The sequence below is a fragment of the Cetorhinus maximus genome, chromosome 2 (assembly GCF_964194155.1).
Source record: "Cetorhinus maximus chromosome 2, sCetMax3.hap1.1, whole genome shotgun sequence".
NCBI classification, from domain to species: Eukaryota; Metazoa; Chordata; class Chondrichthyes; order Lamniformes; family Cetorhinidae; genus Cetorhinus; species Cetorhinus maximus.
The window spans coordinates 55,236,471-55,252,565 of record NC_135880.1 but is presented as its reverse complement, the minus strand read 5'-3'; the positions used below and the strand labels follow the sequence as shown (position 1 = coordinate 55,252,565).

Genomic DNA, 16,095 nt, shown 5'->3' with positions numbered 1-16,095 from the left:
TGCCTCTTCAGTTTTTGTGACAATTTTAAGTAGGATCCCTAACCAGACAAAATAATCTTTCTCCACTCACTATCAAAACCTGTCATAATTTTAATAAATCTATTAAATCCCCACTTAGCCTTGTCTACTTCAGTGGAAATAATCCCAGTTTCTTAGGTCTCTCCACATACCAATAGTTTTCCATTACTGGCATCATCCTGGGGAATCTGCACCACATTGCTTTCTCTGCCTTTAAGACCCTTTCTATAATTGGGGCTTGGAATTGCACACAGCACACAGTTTAACCATTGCCTAGTACAAATTTATCATTACATTCTTGCTGTTGTACTTTATGTCTCTCTTTATGAAACCCAAATAGTTATTGGTCTTTTTATGGCTTTGTCTGCACTGTCACTTTCATTGAATTATGTATTTGAGCCCATCAGTCTTTATGTTCATTCACCCCTTCAGCTCGCTTTTATTGTGTGTACACTTGCATTTGTTCTTCTTCCTTCCATTTTATTCACAATGAATTACATCTGCCACTTTTTTTATTCATTCTTCCATGGGATGTGGATGTTGGTGGCAAGGCCAGCATTTTTTGCCCATCCTTAATTGCCCTTGAACTGAGTGGCTTGCTAGGCCATTTCAGAAGACAGTTAAGAGTCAACCACATTACTCTGGGTCTGGAGTCATATGTGGGCCAGAGTGGATAAGGATGGTACATTTCCTTGGATTTCCTTAGTGAACCAGATGGGTTTTTACAACAATCAATGATAGTTTCGTGGTCACCATTACTGAAAGTAGTTTTAAATGCAGAATTTATTAATTGAATTCAAAGTCCACCAGCTGCCGTGGTTCAAATCCCACCATGGGATCTGTGACCCCAGTGCATTAGCCTGGGCCTCTGGATTACTAGTCCAGTGACATTAGAGCTCTACGCCACCATCTCCCCATAATGTTTAGCTATTTGCTGCCATATCAATGTGTTTTTGAAGTCTTTTAAAGTTTAAAAGAGTGCTCTTTTAAAATGCATTAGTGGATTTTTAAATTGCACCAAATCTGTGTATTTGAAAAACTTCTGCTACATTAGTTTAAGTTTCTCAGGGTTTTACTTAAGTTCAGAGTCAGTACCTAAAAAACATACCACTGATGCAATGGATAACTTGAAATGGTCATCCTGTCTGAACTAATTGCTACTCTCTTTAGCCTTCAACAAATAACTATAATTTCAAACCTTTTCTGAATCTTTTGGATGGAGTTTTTGGAAGTTTTATTTTTTGTGCTAGGCAGTGCAGTGATGCAGCTACTGTTTTCACTCTTTTAGATTCACTTATCATATCAAGCCAGCTAATCAAGTGAAGATGATTTCACTTCCTTCAGAGAACCAGCTTTGTATTAGTAAAGGATTCACATTAATTTCCTTTTATTTATATGTATTTGTTTCTATTGTATTTTGTTTAAGTGGTGAGCTCTGATGTCCTCATCAGGGGCTACTAGATTTTAAAGGGCTCGATATCCTGGAAGGTGTGGAGGTACCTGATTACCTAGGGAGATATAATCATTAATGTGTCAGTGTTTCCATTTCAACTATGACCATTAATTCAGCTCCTCCATGCATCCAGTAGCAAGTGATCCAAATTACCTGCTGTTGATGTCATCAGAATTCCTTGTTTAAACAAAAATATTCCAAAAAGTTACTGATACCTTTTGGTAATTCATTTTTTGAAAAAGTGGACTTGATAGAGACATTGATTTATTAATTTATTTCTTAGAACAATAAATAAAACTGATTCTTTTAAGAACTGTCCTGATACTATTGATTCAAACATTTTAATTGTTAAATATTCAGATGATGATAATAGAGAGATTTAAAAAAAGTATTTCATTGGTGCACTCCATTGAAACAGTTTCCTAGTACTTCCAAAGGTTTGATAAAGACTTAAGAAATTAAGAGATGACAAAATAGATGTGGCGTATTTGTGGCTATCATTGTTTTTCTTTTACAGCATTATCATTATATTTCTTTTATTTATTCCCATTAAATATCAGCTATTGACCACTAATTCCTCATTTAGAATGATTTCTATTTTATATATTAAATATACGGTTGCTTACACTCAATCTTTCATGCAACAGGAAATGGATATGGAAATCCCCGCAATTCGCCAGGTCTGCTGGTCTCGCCTGGCAGTATGAACAAGAACATGCAAACCAAGTCACCCCCTCCCATGAATTTGGGAATGAACAATCGGAAACCTGACCTCCGGGTTCTCATTCCGCCAGGTTCAAAAAATATGCCGTCAGTGGTAAGTGAGAGCTTTTTTCCAGAATTTTCCAAAACAACAAAATATATATATGTATACGCAATAGAACTTGGAATAAAATTTAGCATTTCTACTTTATTTCATTTGACTGGGAGAAGGTTTTAACTTGCTTTCTGGGTAAAGGCAAAATTGATATCACATTGGTGCTAATATCCATAGCAATTGGCAACATGATGATGCATAATAAATATACTTAATTCTGTAACACAAATTAAATTTAAACCCTACTGAATGAATATTTAAATCCATTAGGGATGAATACACACAAATAAAAAGAAATAGCCTAAAGGAACAGCTTTAAATGGGTGGCAGTTCAAATTCACTGTGCCACAAAGTGGTGTGTTGCGGGCATGTAGAACCACAGAATAGTTATGGTGCAGAAAGAGGCCATTCAGCCCATCATGTCTGTGCCAGCTTACATACAATACCCCTCATAATATGGATGTTGATCTTTCTTGATCCATTAAAGAGAAGTGCTGTGCAAGCCCTGGCATTCCCATGTAAGGAAGTCAAAGAAAGGGAAGCCATTCCAGGGATACTGCCTCCCTCTGTTTAGCATGGATTCCATGCTGACTGGCAGAAACCTAGAAGCAGGTCACAAATGAAAACACCTTAGAGGGGATAATACATAAATTAAAAAGAGGACTGCAAATATGTATGATGGATTTAAAAATTCTGAAACATACATGCAGCCTGTAGTGATTTTATAGATGGATTTATATATTGATTGGAACCCCAGGCAAGTGGAATTCCTATTTACCTTTGTCTTCCCAAATCAAGCCTCATCATAGGTCAAAACCAAAATACTGCAGATGCTGGAAATCTGAAATAAAAACAGAAAATGCTGGAAATACTCAGCAGGTCAGATAGCACCTGTGGAGAGAGAAACAGAGTTAACATTTCAGCTAACAGTTATTCATTGCTCCTTTTCTATGCTGTCAGTCTGAGGATGTTGATTTATTGCAGGTAAGTGAGAGTTCTGCTGATGCCTTCAAACAAGTTCCAAACTAGTATATGATAGTAACTTATTAATTTTTAATTTGTTTATCTGACGATAGCATTGGCCTACAGCTGCTGAATGATACAATTGGCCAACAACCCCTGTTTTATGTTATACAATGACCATTATCTTCAGGTTAACATTACTTTTGAATAAAGCAGGGTAGGCAGTGGTTTTTAGTACAAACATGTTTTAGCAAAGAAGTTTTATGTTTGTTTTTTCTTTCTCAGATGTGGTTCTTGAATTATGTATAGTTCTTAAGCCTCAGAGTTCCACATCTATGGTTTTCATAAAACTTAAAAGCCAGGTTTAGGTGGGTTAAAGCTTTACTGTTGGAACGGTATTCACCTGAACCATGCTGGGATCAATGCTTTGGTGAGTCATATAACTAGGGTGGTAGAGAGAGATTTAAACTAATTACAGGGGTGGGGGGGTGAGGGGGTGGTGGAATCATTTGAATGGGGGATGTGGTAAATTAAGGGGAAATTACAAAGCAATGGAGCAAGTTAAGGATTTGGGTAATGATAATCAGAGTGTGGCAGGAAGGGACAGAGCTTGCAAACTTGCACCAGCGGATAAGGCCAGAGTTTACAAAGATGATAAAAAGTCAGAATTAAAGGCCCTGTATCCGGATGTGCACGGTATTCATAACAAAAAGGATGAATTGTTTGCACAAATAGAAATAAATGTGTATGACCTGATAGCCATTACAGAAACATAGATGACCAAGGCTGGGACCTGAATATTCAGAGGTATTTGACATTTCGGAAAGACAGGAAGCTAGGAAAAGGTGGTGGGGTAGCTCTGTTAATTAAGAATGACATTAGTACAGTAATGAGAGGTAACATTAGCTTGAAAGATCAAGATGTAGAATCAGTTTGGGTAAAATGAGAAATAGGAAAGGTAAGAGGGCACTTGTGAGAGTAATTTACAGGTTCCCCATCAGTATCTACACTGTAGGACAGAGTATACAGGAAGAAATAAATGGAGTGTGTAAGAAAGGCACTGCAATAAGCATGGGTGATTTTAATCTACATATAGATTAGGAAAATCAGATTAGCAAAAGTGGCCTGGAAAATGAGTTCATAGAGTGTACTTGGAACAGTTTCTTAGAGAAGTACATTTTAGTGCCAACCAGGGAACAGGCTATTCTAGACCTGGTAATGTGCAATGAGACAGGATTATTCAGTGACCTCATAGCAAAGGAGCCTCTAAGCGACAGCGATCATAACTTGATAGAATTTCATTTTCAGATTAATATGAGAAGTGTGGGTCTAAGATTAGTGTTTAAACCTAAATAAAGGGAATATAAGAAAGTTGCTAAAGTGAACTGGGAAACTAGGTTAAAAGGTAGGACAGTAGAGAAGCATGGCAGACCTTTAAGGAGATATTTAATAACTCTCAGCAAAGATTTAACCCAGTGAGAAAGAAACACTCTGGGAATGATGCATCATCTGTGGCTAAATAAGGAAGTTAAGGATCATATCAAACTGAAAGAAACAGTGTACAATTCTGAGAAGATTAGTAATAGGCCAGAAGATTGGATAGAATATGAAAAACAGCAAATAATGACTAAAAAGGTTATAAGGAGGGACAAATTAGTGTATGAGAGAATGCTAGCTAGGCATATCAAAACAGATAGTAAGTTTCTACAAGTATTTAAAAAGGAAAAGAGAACTAAAGTGGGCATTAGTCCCTTAGAGGTGAGACTAGGGAATTAATAATGGGAAACAAGGAAATGGTGGAGCATTGAACAGGTATTTTGTGTCTGTCTTCACTGTAGAAGACTTAGAAAACTTCCCAAAAATACTTGAAAATCAAGAGCTGATAGGAAGGGAGGAACTTAAAACAGTCATCATCATTAGGGAGAAGGTACTGGGAAAACTAATACAACTAAAGATTGACAAGTCCCCAGGATTTGATGGCCTGCATCCTATGGCCTTAAAAGAAGTGGCAGCAGAGTTAGTAGATGCATTGGTTGTGATCTACCAAAATTCTATAAATTCTGAAAGGGTCCCAATGTATTGGAAAGTAGCAAATGTAAGAGTTTTATTCAAGAAAGGACGGAGACAGAAAACAGGAAACTATATGCCAGTCGGCAAAACATCTGTCAGAGGGAAATTACTAGAATCCATTATTAAGGAGATTATAACAGGATACTTAGAAAATCATAATGCAGTCAGGTAGAGTCAGCATGGTTTTGTAAAAGGGAAATCATGTTTAACCAATCTATTAGAACTCTGAGGAAGTAACAAGATGGATAAAGGGGAACCTGTAGATGTGGTGTACTTTGATTTCCAAAAGGCATTTGATAAGGTGCCACATCAAAGTTACTACACAAAATAAAAACTCATGGTATAGGAGATAATACATTGACATAGATAAAGGATTGGTTAGCTAACAGGAAGCAGAGAATAGGAATAAATTGGTCATTTTCAGGATGGCAAGCTGTAACTCATGGAATGACAATATGCTGCAGCCTCAGCTATTTACAATCTATCTCAATGATTTGGATGCAGGGATCAAATGTATGGTGGCTAAATTTGCTGATGGCACCAAGATAGGTAGGAAAGTAAGTTGCCAAGAGGAGGTGAAGAGTCTACAAAAGTATATAGATAGGTTAAGTGAGTGGGCAAAAACTTGGCTGATGATCTTGTTGGAAAATGTGAACATGTTCACTTTGGCAGGAAAAACAGAAAATCAGTACATTATTTAAATGGAAAGAGACTGCAGAACTCTGTTGTACAGACCTCTGTGGAACCTGGATGTCTTGGTACCTTACTAACAAAAAGTTAGTATGCAGGTATGGCAAGTGATCAGGAAGACAAATGTTGGTGTTTATTGCAAGGGGAATGTAATATAAAAGTAGGGATGTTTTGCTGCAGCTCTACAGGGTCTTGGTGAGACCACTTCTGAAGTGTTGTGTACAGTTTTGATCTTCTTATTTGAAAAATGATGTAATTGCAGTTCAGAGAAGGTTCAACTCATTCCTGGGATGAAGGGCTTATCTTATGAAGAAAGGTTAAAGAGGTTGGACCAACACCCATTAGAGTTTAGAAGAATGAGAGGTGATTTTATTGAAACATATAAGATCCTGAGGGGAATTGATAGAGTAGGAATGTCGTTTCTCCTTGTGGGGGAGACTAAAACTAGGGGACACAGTTTAAAAATAAGGGATCTTCCATTTAAGATGGAGATGAGAAATTATGGGCAGGGTTTTCCACACCCGCCCGCCGCTGGGATCTTCCAGTCGCGCCGCAAGTCAATGGACTTCCGGCTGGGGCACCGCCTCGCCCACGGTGGGTCCCACCCGCGATGGGGCCCAGAAAATCCCGGCCTATTTCTCTCAGCGGGTTGTTATTCTGTGGAATTCCCTTCCCCAGAAAGCAGTGGAGGCTGAGCCATCAAATTTATTCAAGGCTAAGTTAGATTCTTGACAGACAGGGGAGTCAAGGGTTATGGGGAAGGGAGACAGAAAGCAGAAAACTGTAGGCCAGTTAGTGTAACATCTGTCATAGAGAAATTGCTAGAATCCATTATTAAAGAGATTATAGCAGGATATCTAGAAAATTATAATGTAGTCAGGCAAAGTCAACAGCAAAGTGGAGTTGAGGCCATTGTCAGATCAGCCATGATCTTATCGAATGGCAGAGAAGCCCGAAGGGCCGAATGGCCCACTCCTGCTCCTATGAAGTTGCAGATAAATAACAGTGACCAATAACAATAGATCTCTGAAACTGTCCTGCGCTGAGCATTATGCATTTGATAGTCAATTAATTGCTGTGGTCTCATTTTTCTGGTATTAAATGAGAAATGATATACACAACATAAAATGTGCGGCCTTCATAAGACTGTCACAGCCAGCTATTAAACAGAAGTAACATAGCACCACCTACTGGTTATGTAAAATGTTACGATTTACAACCTCTGCTCACAATCAAGATAAGCTATCTAATTCTTTGTGAAGAACTACTGAAATCCACCACTATACTATTCTTTTTTCTTTATGTATATAAATATATATATTATAAGCACAATAACAGGACATAATGCATATTTCATCTGTGTTCCGTACGGCCTTTTTCCTGCTACAATAACAATCCTTGCTGGTGACGCGGCTGGTTACTATGGAGATACTGATGTAATTGGTTACCTTGGGAACATCTAGTCTCCTGAAGTGTTGTAAATGATAGGTTTAGAAGAGTTCTTAAAGCCCAATTATGTTAAATGATTCATTTTATTAAAAATGTCCGGTATACATTTTTGCTGTTTTTGCAACTATTATTAAAAAGACATAATCTTAAGAAAAAATTTTAAAGTCACAATTTTGTTTTTCTATAGAATCAAAGAATAAACAACTCTCAAGCTGCACAGTCATTGGCTACACCGGTGGTTTCTGTGGCAACCCCTACTTTGCCTGGGCACGGGATGGGAGGATACCCTTCAGCCATTTCTACCACATATGGTACTGGTAGGTCACTCCTATCACTTTGCAGTCAGTAGCAAGGTTACACAAAATAGAACTATCAACACTAACAATATTATTTCATGTTTCTAGAATAGTGATACACTGCTGTAATATTATTCGGAAAAGACATGCTCCATTCTGCTTCCACGTGCCTATTGTTACAGGATTGCTTTCCATACAGGATATGGGTTGCAGCTGGTTCATGAGCACTGCAGTAGAGCACACATATTGCTTTATAAACATAAAAAGAACTGTGCTTCCTGCTATTTCTTTGTTGTCTGACCTTCTTGCTTGCCTCCAAAAAAAAAAATTTTATTTGTTGGAGTTGTTTCTTGTCATAATTTTCAGACACCGAAGAGAAAGAAAATCTGGGGCCAAAATTCTTTGCCTCATGATCCCATTGGTTACATTAGGATCACACCCACAGGTGCCCTTTAGTGCCAAGTCCACTGAAATTTGTGGGAACAGTCAAAGGGCATCAGTTTAGCATGGGCTGTGGCAAGCACAAGTGCCAATATAAACACATCTCGGACAATTGCATGCCCATGCAGTTGAAAATTCATATTTATCTGACCATTTTTCTTTAATTATACTCCTACGAAACACCTTGGACCATTTTACTACATCAAAGATGCTATATAAATGCAAGTTGTTGTGTGTATATTAACCGCAACAATCTACCCTATACCACAGTTTTTAAAAAAACATGTGCTTTTGAACCAAATGTGTTCTATTTTATTTAGTGATTACAGTTCTACACAGTTTAATGTAAAATGTGGAACAGTATTGCCTGGTGAAAAGTATTGCTAATCAATTCCACAACAGTGGGTGTCCTGCTGTGTTAAACTTTCCAAATTACACATTTAGTTAGCATCCTTCAGATTTGATTGTCATACCTATCAGGCATCTAGTAATATAGTAAGAATCCAATTGAAAGCAATTTTCTGAGTATAATACTTTTAGAGCAATTTACCTTAAGTGTGTTGATGCACCTTGAATAAATGAAGCCGTTTGAACTTAGAAACACAATACATTTTAATAGCATAATTTTGAAATACTACCCATTAACATTTGAATTAACTTTTGTTAAATTGCCATTAATTTACCTAATAAAGAATGCTGCTTAAAATAAAAAGAAACAGGCACGTGGTAAATTGAAAATATTCTTCAAACAGGCTAGAATTTTATGTTTTAGTGTTGTCTGTGGGACCTGAAAGGACTCAGTGACTGACCAGTTTTAATATGCTTAATAGGTTCAGACAACTTGTAACTCGAACCTGTAGTAAGAAGACAATCTTAAAGAACATTAGGAAGCACATGTGAATTTCAGCTGCTCTATTGGTTAACTAACTCCCATATCAATTCTTTTTGAAGCTACTTATAATGATAAGTAAAGACCGAATAGGAATGGACGGTGGGATGATTGTGTGACAGGGTGAAGGGAGTGATGCTGCATTGGTATGATTAGGAGATAACTGTGAGGGAGAGATTTTATGACTTGTACTGTACAAGTGAAGTGCTCAAGTTGTGGGACAGTTTGTCATAATTAACCTATTGGTGTAGAAAAACTTGCTACTACCTCAGGATGCTGCAAATTTAGCCAGTTTTCTCCCCCAAGGTGAACAATTCTGGATCAGTTTTAAAGGCAATCGAAGTCACGTCCTCCATTGAAATAAATGAAGTACTTCAGGACCAGGGGCAGAGTATTGTCGTGCGGGGGCGGGCTTGACATGCGGAAGTGTAAATTGACGCACGATGACTTCAGGCATGCGTCCCGACGTCATCGTGCGTCATTTCGATATTTTGTTCGGCAGGCACGCACCAGAGGCGGCTGCACGCCCGCCGAACTGTCAACAGCCTATTAAGGCCATTAAAAAAGCAATTAAAGTTGTTGACAATGCTGCCCGTCCAACCTTAAGGCCCCACCCCCAGCTCGCCGACGGGAAAATTCAGCTCTTTGTCTTCTATTATTTATTTTATATCCATGTTATTGCAGATTAACGTGCTCGAAATTTTATAATAAATCTACTATACCTACTGCAGATTGCCTTCGTAAAACCACCTACATCACAATTACATTTCCTTTATTTGTCCAGTGACTTCTACATAAAGAAACATCACTAAATTTGTCACATCTGACCTGCTTTTAACAAAACCATGCTGCCTGTTCTTAACGATCCTGTGCATTTCTAAATGCTTACTCAATTTATCTTAAATTATGCTTTCTAAGAGTTTGGATGCAACTGGTGTTAGAGTTGTCAGTCTACAGTCTACTCCTTTAAATTCAAAGCCATTTGTTTCAACAACAGAAATTGAATTTTTCGGTAATTGAAATGAAGCAATTTAATTGAAATAGCATGTGAATTATTTCTTTTACTTGAAATAAATGTAATATAATAGATAATTTGAATTAAGTAATAGAATTAAGGGTAGACTGTGTTGTACCTGATTTACCTTTCTTTCTCTCTTGGCCAGAGGAATTACACTAGTATCTAAGGAGGACTAAAATATGTTGGGCAGAATCTGAACTATTTCCTAAGGTGATGTCACCTGTCCCCCTGAACCTCGAATTCTATTACTTTATTTTAGACCTAATTCCTTTTCTACAGTTATCTCTAAAACTTGTTCCATATCCTTCTCTGGTACACCTGTGTTCTCACATCCACCATCATTTGTGAAAACTGATGCAAAATACATTGGATGCATAATAGACCTTTAAAATACCTTCATCCTCTACAATTAGATTTTCCCCTTAATTCCTGAGTAATCCTACCCTCTCTTTAGTTGCTCTTACTTACAATATGGTTATAAATACTTATACTATTCCCAATTCTTTATTTGCCTTCTTCACTCTCATTTTCTATATACCTAATGATTTTCAGCAGTATTAACTCTTGTTCTATCATAAACCTCTCATTAAATTTCAGTTAGTTTTAATCTCTCTGTTATCCACAGAACTCTATATTTTGATGCATCCCTCTTTGCAAAATAAATTTATTTTATACTCTATCCATCTCAGATTTGAACATTTTCCTGTTTGCTAAATTTTCTGCCCAGTTATTTTGAGCCAGGTCTAACTCACCAAGGCTCCTACAACAGCCCCTTCCAAACCCACGGCCTCTACCACCTAGAAGGACAAGGGCAGCAGATGCATGGGAACACCATCACCTGCAAGTCACACAGCATCCTGACTTGGAAATATATCGCTGTTACTTCAATATCAGCGGGTCAAAATCCTGGAACTCCCTTCTGGATAGCACGGTGGATGTCCCTAAACCACATGGACTGCAGCAGTTCAAGAAGGCAGCTCACCACCACCTTTGCAAGGACAATTAGTGATGGGCAACAAATGCTGGCCTTGCCATGAATGAATATAAAAAACACCTTATGTCATTGGACTTAACCAGTCAAATACCCTTCTTCAGGCCAGGAGCCCCAGCGGGCTTCTGAAAAAACATGAAACTTCACCAGCGGGATGAGGTTTCATGTCGGTTTTTAAAAAGTTTAATAAAGTTTTTGTGTACTTTATTAACATGTCCCATCTCGTGTGACATTGTCACATGATGGGGACATGTTAATGATTTTTTTATTTTTCTATTTTTAAACTTTGAAATCCTTTCAGTGATTTACCCGAGGCAGCACTTTGCCTCAGGGAGATGCGCGCTCTTTTGCACACATGCACGAAAGAGCTCACTCTCGCACCTGGGGAAACCACCACCCCCCCCACCCACACCCGTTAGGTGTCACGCTGGGTGGGCCTTAATTGGCCCGCCCATGTAAAATGGCGGCAGGGCCCGTTTCGGCGGCGGCGATCGGCTGCCCGCCCGCCCGTCAAGTATTATGTACTTACAATATATATTAATGACTTAGATGACTTAGATGACACAAAAATAGTTGGGAAAGCAACTGGTGAGGATGACACAAGGAGTCTGCAGATGGATATAAACAGGTTAAGTGAGTGGGCAAAAAAATGGCAGATGGAATATAATGTGGAAAAATGTGAGGTTATGCACTTTGGCATGAAGAATAGAGGAGCTGAATATTACTTAAATGGAGGAAGACTGCAGAAAGTTGCAGCACAGGGGGATTTTGGGGTCCTCGTACATGAATCACAAAATGCTAGCATACAAGTTCAACAGGGAATAGGTAAGGTAAATGGAATGTTGACCTTTGTTTCAAAGGAAATGGACTATAAAAATAGGGAAGTCTTGCTAAAACTACAGGGCACTAGTTAGACCACACCTAGAATACTGTGAAAGTTTTGGTCCCCTTATCTAAGGAAAGCTTTACTGGCATTGGAGGCAGTCCAGAGAAGGCTCACTAGGTTGATCCTGCAGATGGAGGGATTTTCTTATGAGGAGAGGTTGAGTCGGTTGGGCCTGTACTCATTGAAGTTTAGAAGAATGAGGGGTGACCTTATTGAAGCATATAGAATTCTTAGGGGGCTTGACAGGGTTGATGCTGAGAGGTTGTTTCCCCTTGTGGGAGAGTCTTGGACCAGAGGGCATAATCTCAGAGTAATGGGGCGCCCATTTAAAACAGAGATGAGGAGGAATTTCTTCTCTGAGGGTAGTCAGTCTGTGGAATTCTTTACCACAGAGGGCTGTATAGGCTGGGTCATTAAGTAAATTCAAAGCTGAGAGAGACAGATATTTAATCAGTGAGGGAATCCAGGAGTTTAGGGAAAAGGCAGGAAAGTGGAGTTGAAGATTATCAGATCAGCCATGATCTCATTGAATGGTGGAGCAGACTCGATGGGCCGAATGGCCTACTTCTGCTCCTACATCTTATGGTCTTAAAATGCTGGAAAAGCTCAGCAGGTCTGACAGCATCTGTAGAGGGAGAAACAGAGTTAATGTTTCGAATCCATATGACTCCTCTTTAGAGCTAAAGAGAAATAGAAATGTGATGGAATTTGTTGTTTAAGGGGGTGGAGCAGGTAAGTCAGGATAGGTCAGCGATAGGTGGGGACTAAGCAAAGATTGACAGAGATGTCATGGACACAAGACAACAGGAGTGTTATTGGTAGTGGTGAAGGCTGTAGAAGGTGCTGATCGTGGCATAAAGAAAAGAAAGCAGAATGTGTTAATAGCAGGACAAGGGTCAGCGCTCTGTGAAGGAAACGTAGAACAGGTGACAGATGGCCCTTTTGGGGGTGAGGTGGGGGGAAGGGGCAGTGGTTGGGGAAAAAAGGATAAAATGGAATAAAACAATGAATAAAAATGAAAATAAGTAAATAAAAAATAAAAATAAATTTTAAAAAGGGTGAAGATAGAGGAGAGAGTTCATGGCCTGAAGTTGTTGAACTCAATGTTAAGTCTGGAAGGCTGTAAAGTGCCTAATTAGAAGATGAGGTGTTGTTCCTCCAGTTTGCGTTGGGCTTCCCTGCGGCAGGCCAAGGATGGACATGTGGGCATGAAAGCAGAATGGTGTGTTAAAATGGCAAGCGACAGGAAGGTCCTTGTCATTTTGCAGACAGACCGAAGGCGTTCTACAAAGTAGTCACCCAGTCTACCTTTCATCTCCGCCTGTTCTATGTTGTTCTTTCACAGAATACTGACCCTTGTTCTGCTATTAATTAAATCTGCTTTCTTACCTTTGTGCCACTATCAGCACCTTCTTTAGTCTTCACCACTACCATTAACACTCCCTTTTGTCTTGTGTTCATGACATCTTCGTCAATCTCTCCTTAGCCCCCACCTATCGCTGACCTTCTATCCTGCTTTACCTGTTCCATCCCCCTTAAATAGTATAAATTCCATCACATTTCTACTTCTTTTCAACTCTGAAGAAGAGTCATATGGAATCAAAACATTAACTCTGTTTCTCTCTCCAAAGATGCTGTCAGACCTGCTGAGTTTTTCCAGCATTTTCTGTTTTTATTTCAGATTTCCAGCATCCACAGTATTTTGCCTTTATCTTAGCATGGATATAAAATTGGTTGATGGACAGGAAACAAAGGCTTAGGTTTACTGTCTGTTGCTCTGATAGAGAAAGGGTTGAAGGTGGTGTGAGCAGGAACCAGTGTTGAATCATTTTTGTTCTCTGGGCAGCTGATTTGACTTAGATGTATTTTTAAAATTCATTCATGGGACGTGGGTGTCGCTGGCTAGGCCAGCGTTTATTGCCCATCCCTAATTGCCCTTGAGAAGGTGGTGATGAGCTGCCTTCTTGAACCGCTGCAGCCAATGTGGTGTAGGTACATCCACAGAGTATAGAATGCAAATGCTGGTAACACAAATGTAGCATTTTTAAAATAACAAGACAGTGAAAAATTTCAGAAGGACATAGATTAGGAACATTTAATGCAATTTAATGTGAAAAAGTGTGAGGTAATATGTGTTGTGAGGAAAAACAAGGAATGGGAGTGTACACTCAATGGAAACATGCTGAAAGGTATCGTTATAAGAAAAGTCTTGTGTGTCAAGGACTTTTTATCCTAGAGCAGAAAATATTAAGAGGAGTTTTTCTTATTATTTCCTCTGTTTGGGAAGTGAGTGACAGAGAGAAGTTAGAAAAAAAACTTCAGTACAAGGAGAGTTAGCACAGACACGAGAAAACGAATGTCCTCTTTCTGGTCTATAAACGCTGGTTCTGTAGTTTTATGCTTCTTTTTAACAATAGCAGACTGGACTGGCTTCCCAAAAAATTAGATCTTAATACTTTTTCAAATTAAATATTATGTACTGGAGTGCCCAAGTCAGTTTATATTAAAGGTGTTCAGGACATCAAAAATGAATTGTTTCATCAGGAATCTGAAGGATGCATTTTGAACTCCATCATTTTGATTGACTGTATTGTTTCTTTTTCCTCTAATTCTGGTCCCTGCCGACATCGCAATAAAGAATATTCCCTTAATAGTGCTGACTTGTCATCTCTCACTGGGTTTAATACTACCAATGCCCTCCACCTGGGCTCAATGACTGGCTGGCAGCAACATCAGCTACAGAATATGCAACATTCAGCCCTCAGCCAGTTGGGGTAAGTACATTTAACATAACAGTGAATTAATCTTCTTGTGTGATTTATTAATTTAATCTCTTCATTGTTGACGTTTATATATTTTATATATATGTGTCTGTATATGTGTGTGTGTATATATATATATATATATATATATATGTATATGACCCAGGAGTAAAACCCATAATCAAATTTTTATCCAATTCATTTATGAGCCAATAATTGCAATAGTATACTGCAAAAGTTATGTGAAGTATGGACATATTTGACAATTTAGGTGATTTTTGTTTCCAAATTCAGTTCTTGACTGTTGTTGCTGGGGAAAGGCAAACTGCGTTGGCAGTGAGCACTCATAGCTCAAGTGGTAGAGTACAGTTTCCCTGTATTCAGCTCCAGCCATGTGCCTTAACCCCAACCTTGGAAAAGCACTGCTGCACAAATGTGGCATTTCCATGTTACTGAATAACAGTTCCCTTAAATTCATTCAGAGAAGACAATAGCAACAGAAAGCAAAAACTAATCTTCGCCCCTTTCACATTTTTCTGAGTTCGGCCATACCTGTGGAACAATAGTGGACCTCAGACCTTGTTCTGTCCATCCAGTACTTCTTTCACAGTATTACATGGGTAATGATATGTTTTAATGTTAGAGAATACTTTTAGGGTTTGTGGGTCCTACCACATTTTTAAATGATCATGGAGGAGCTCTAAGTAATAATTCACTCTAAATGTACGCCTTCACTCCATTAGCTCTTTTAAATAAAAGAAATGGTAGAGCAAACTTTATAAATAAAATGTCATGAAAATCTTTTTCAGCCCTATCTCACTGGCAGGACCCTGCACGCAGTAAGAGGCTTTTAGGAAATCAGTGACAATGCAGACGATTTCTGTTCACTGAAATCATTGAAGTGAAAAATGCTGTGTGCAAACTTTACCAGTGGCCTGGGGTCTTGGAGCATTTTACTCATAAACTACAAAATATACTGTAATTGGGCTAAGGAGTCTTTCACAGTTAAGATTATTTATACAGATAGAAATTCCTTGTTAAAATTTAAAATAACGTTTAAAAGTGGGGCTAAATCTAAAAGTCAATTAAGAGGGGCCTATTATGTGTGTTTGAGATTCAGGTCTAGTATATACAGCTAGTACACACAATGGGGTTAATAGGTGAGTTTTAAATCTGAGTAAAGGCAGAAACCATTCAGCACTTTCAATACAAATGAGTCCAATGAGTGTGAGCCCTTTAACCTCAAGTATAGAAGCAGCTTGGCAATGATTAGCCACTTGGGGGCAGCACGGTACCTTCATCGCATACAGCGTTGCATGTCAACCAACTTGCTGAAACTTAGCTAAGTGATA

The 16,095-nt window shown here is 38.5% G+C and overlaps 1 protein-coding gene across 6 annotated transcripts in view; it reads left to right on the top strand.

Moving 5' to 3' along the window:
- mef2cb (myocyte enhancer factor 2cb) overlaps nt 1-16,095 on the top strand; it is a 291,079-nt gene that overhangs the window by 268,996 nt on the left and 5,988 nt on the right. For all 6 annotated transcript variants that reach the window (XM_078564876.1, XM_078564866.1, XM_078564895.1 and 3 more), the window contains 3 exons: nt 2,119-2,288; nt 7,648-7,777; nt 14,620-14,755. In XM_078564876.1, coding sequence (XP_078421002.1) covers nt 2,119-2,288; nt 7,648-7,777; nt 14,620-14,755 — 436 coding nt within the window. The remainder of the gene's footprint in view (nt 1-2,118; nt 2,289-7,647; nt 7,778-14,619; nt 14,756-16,095) is intronic.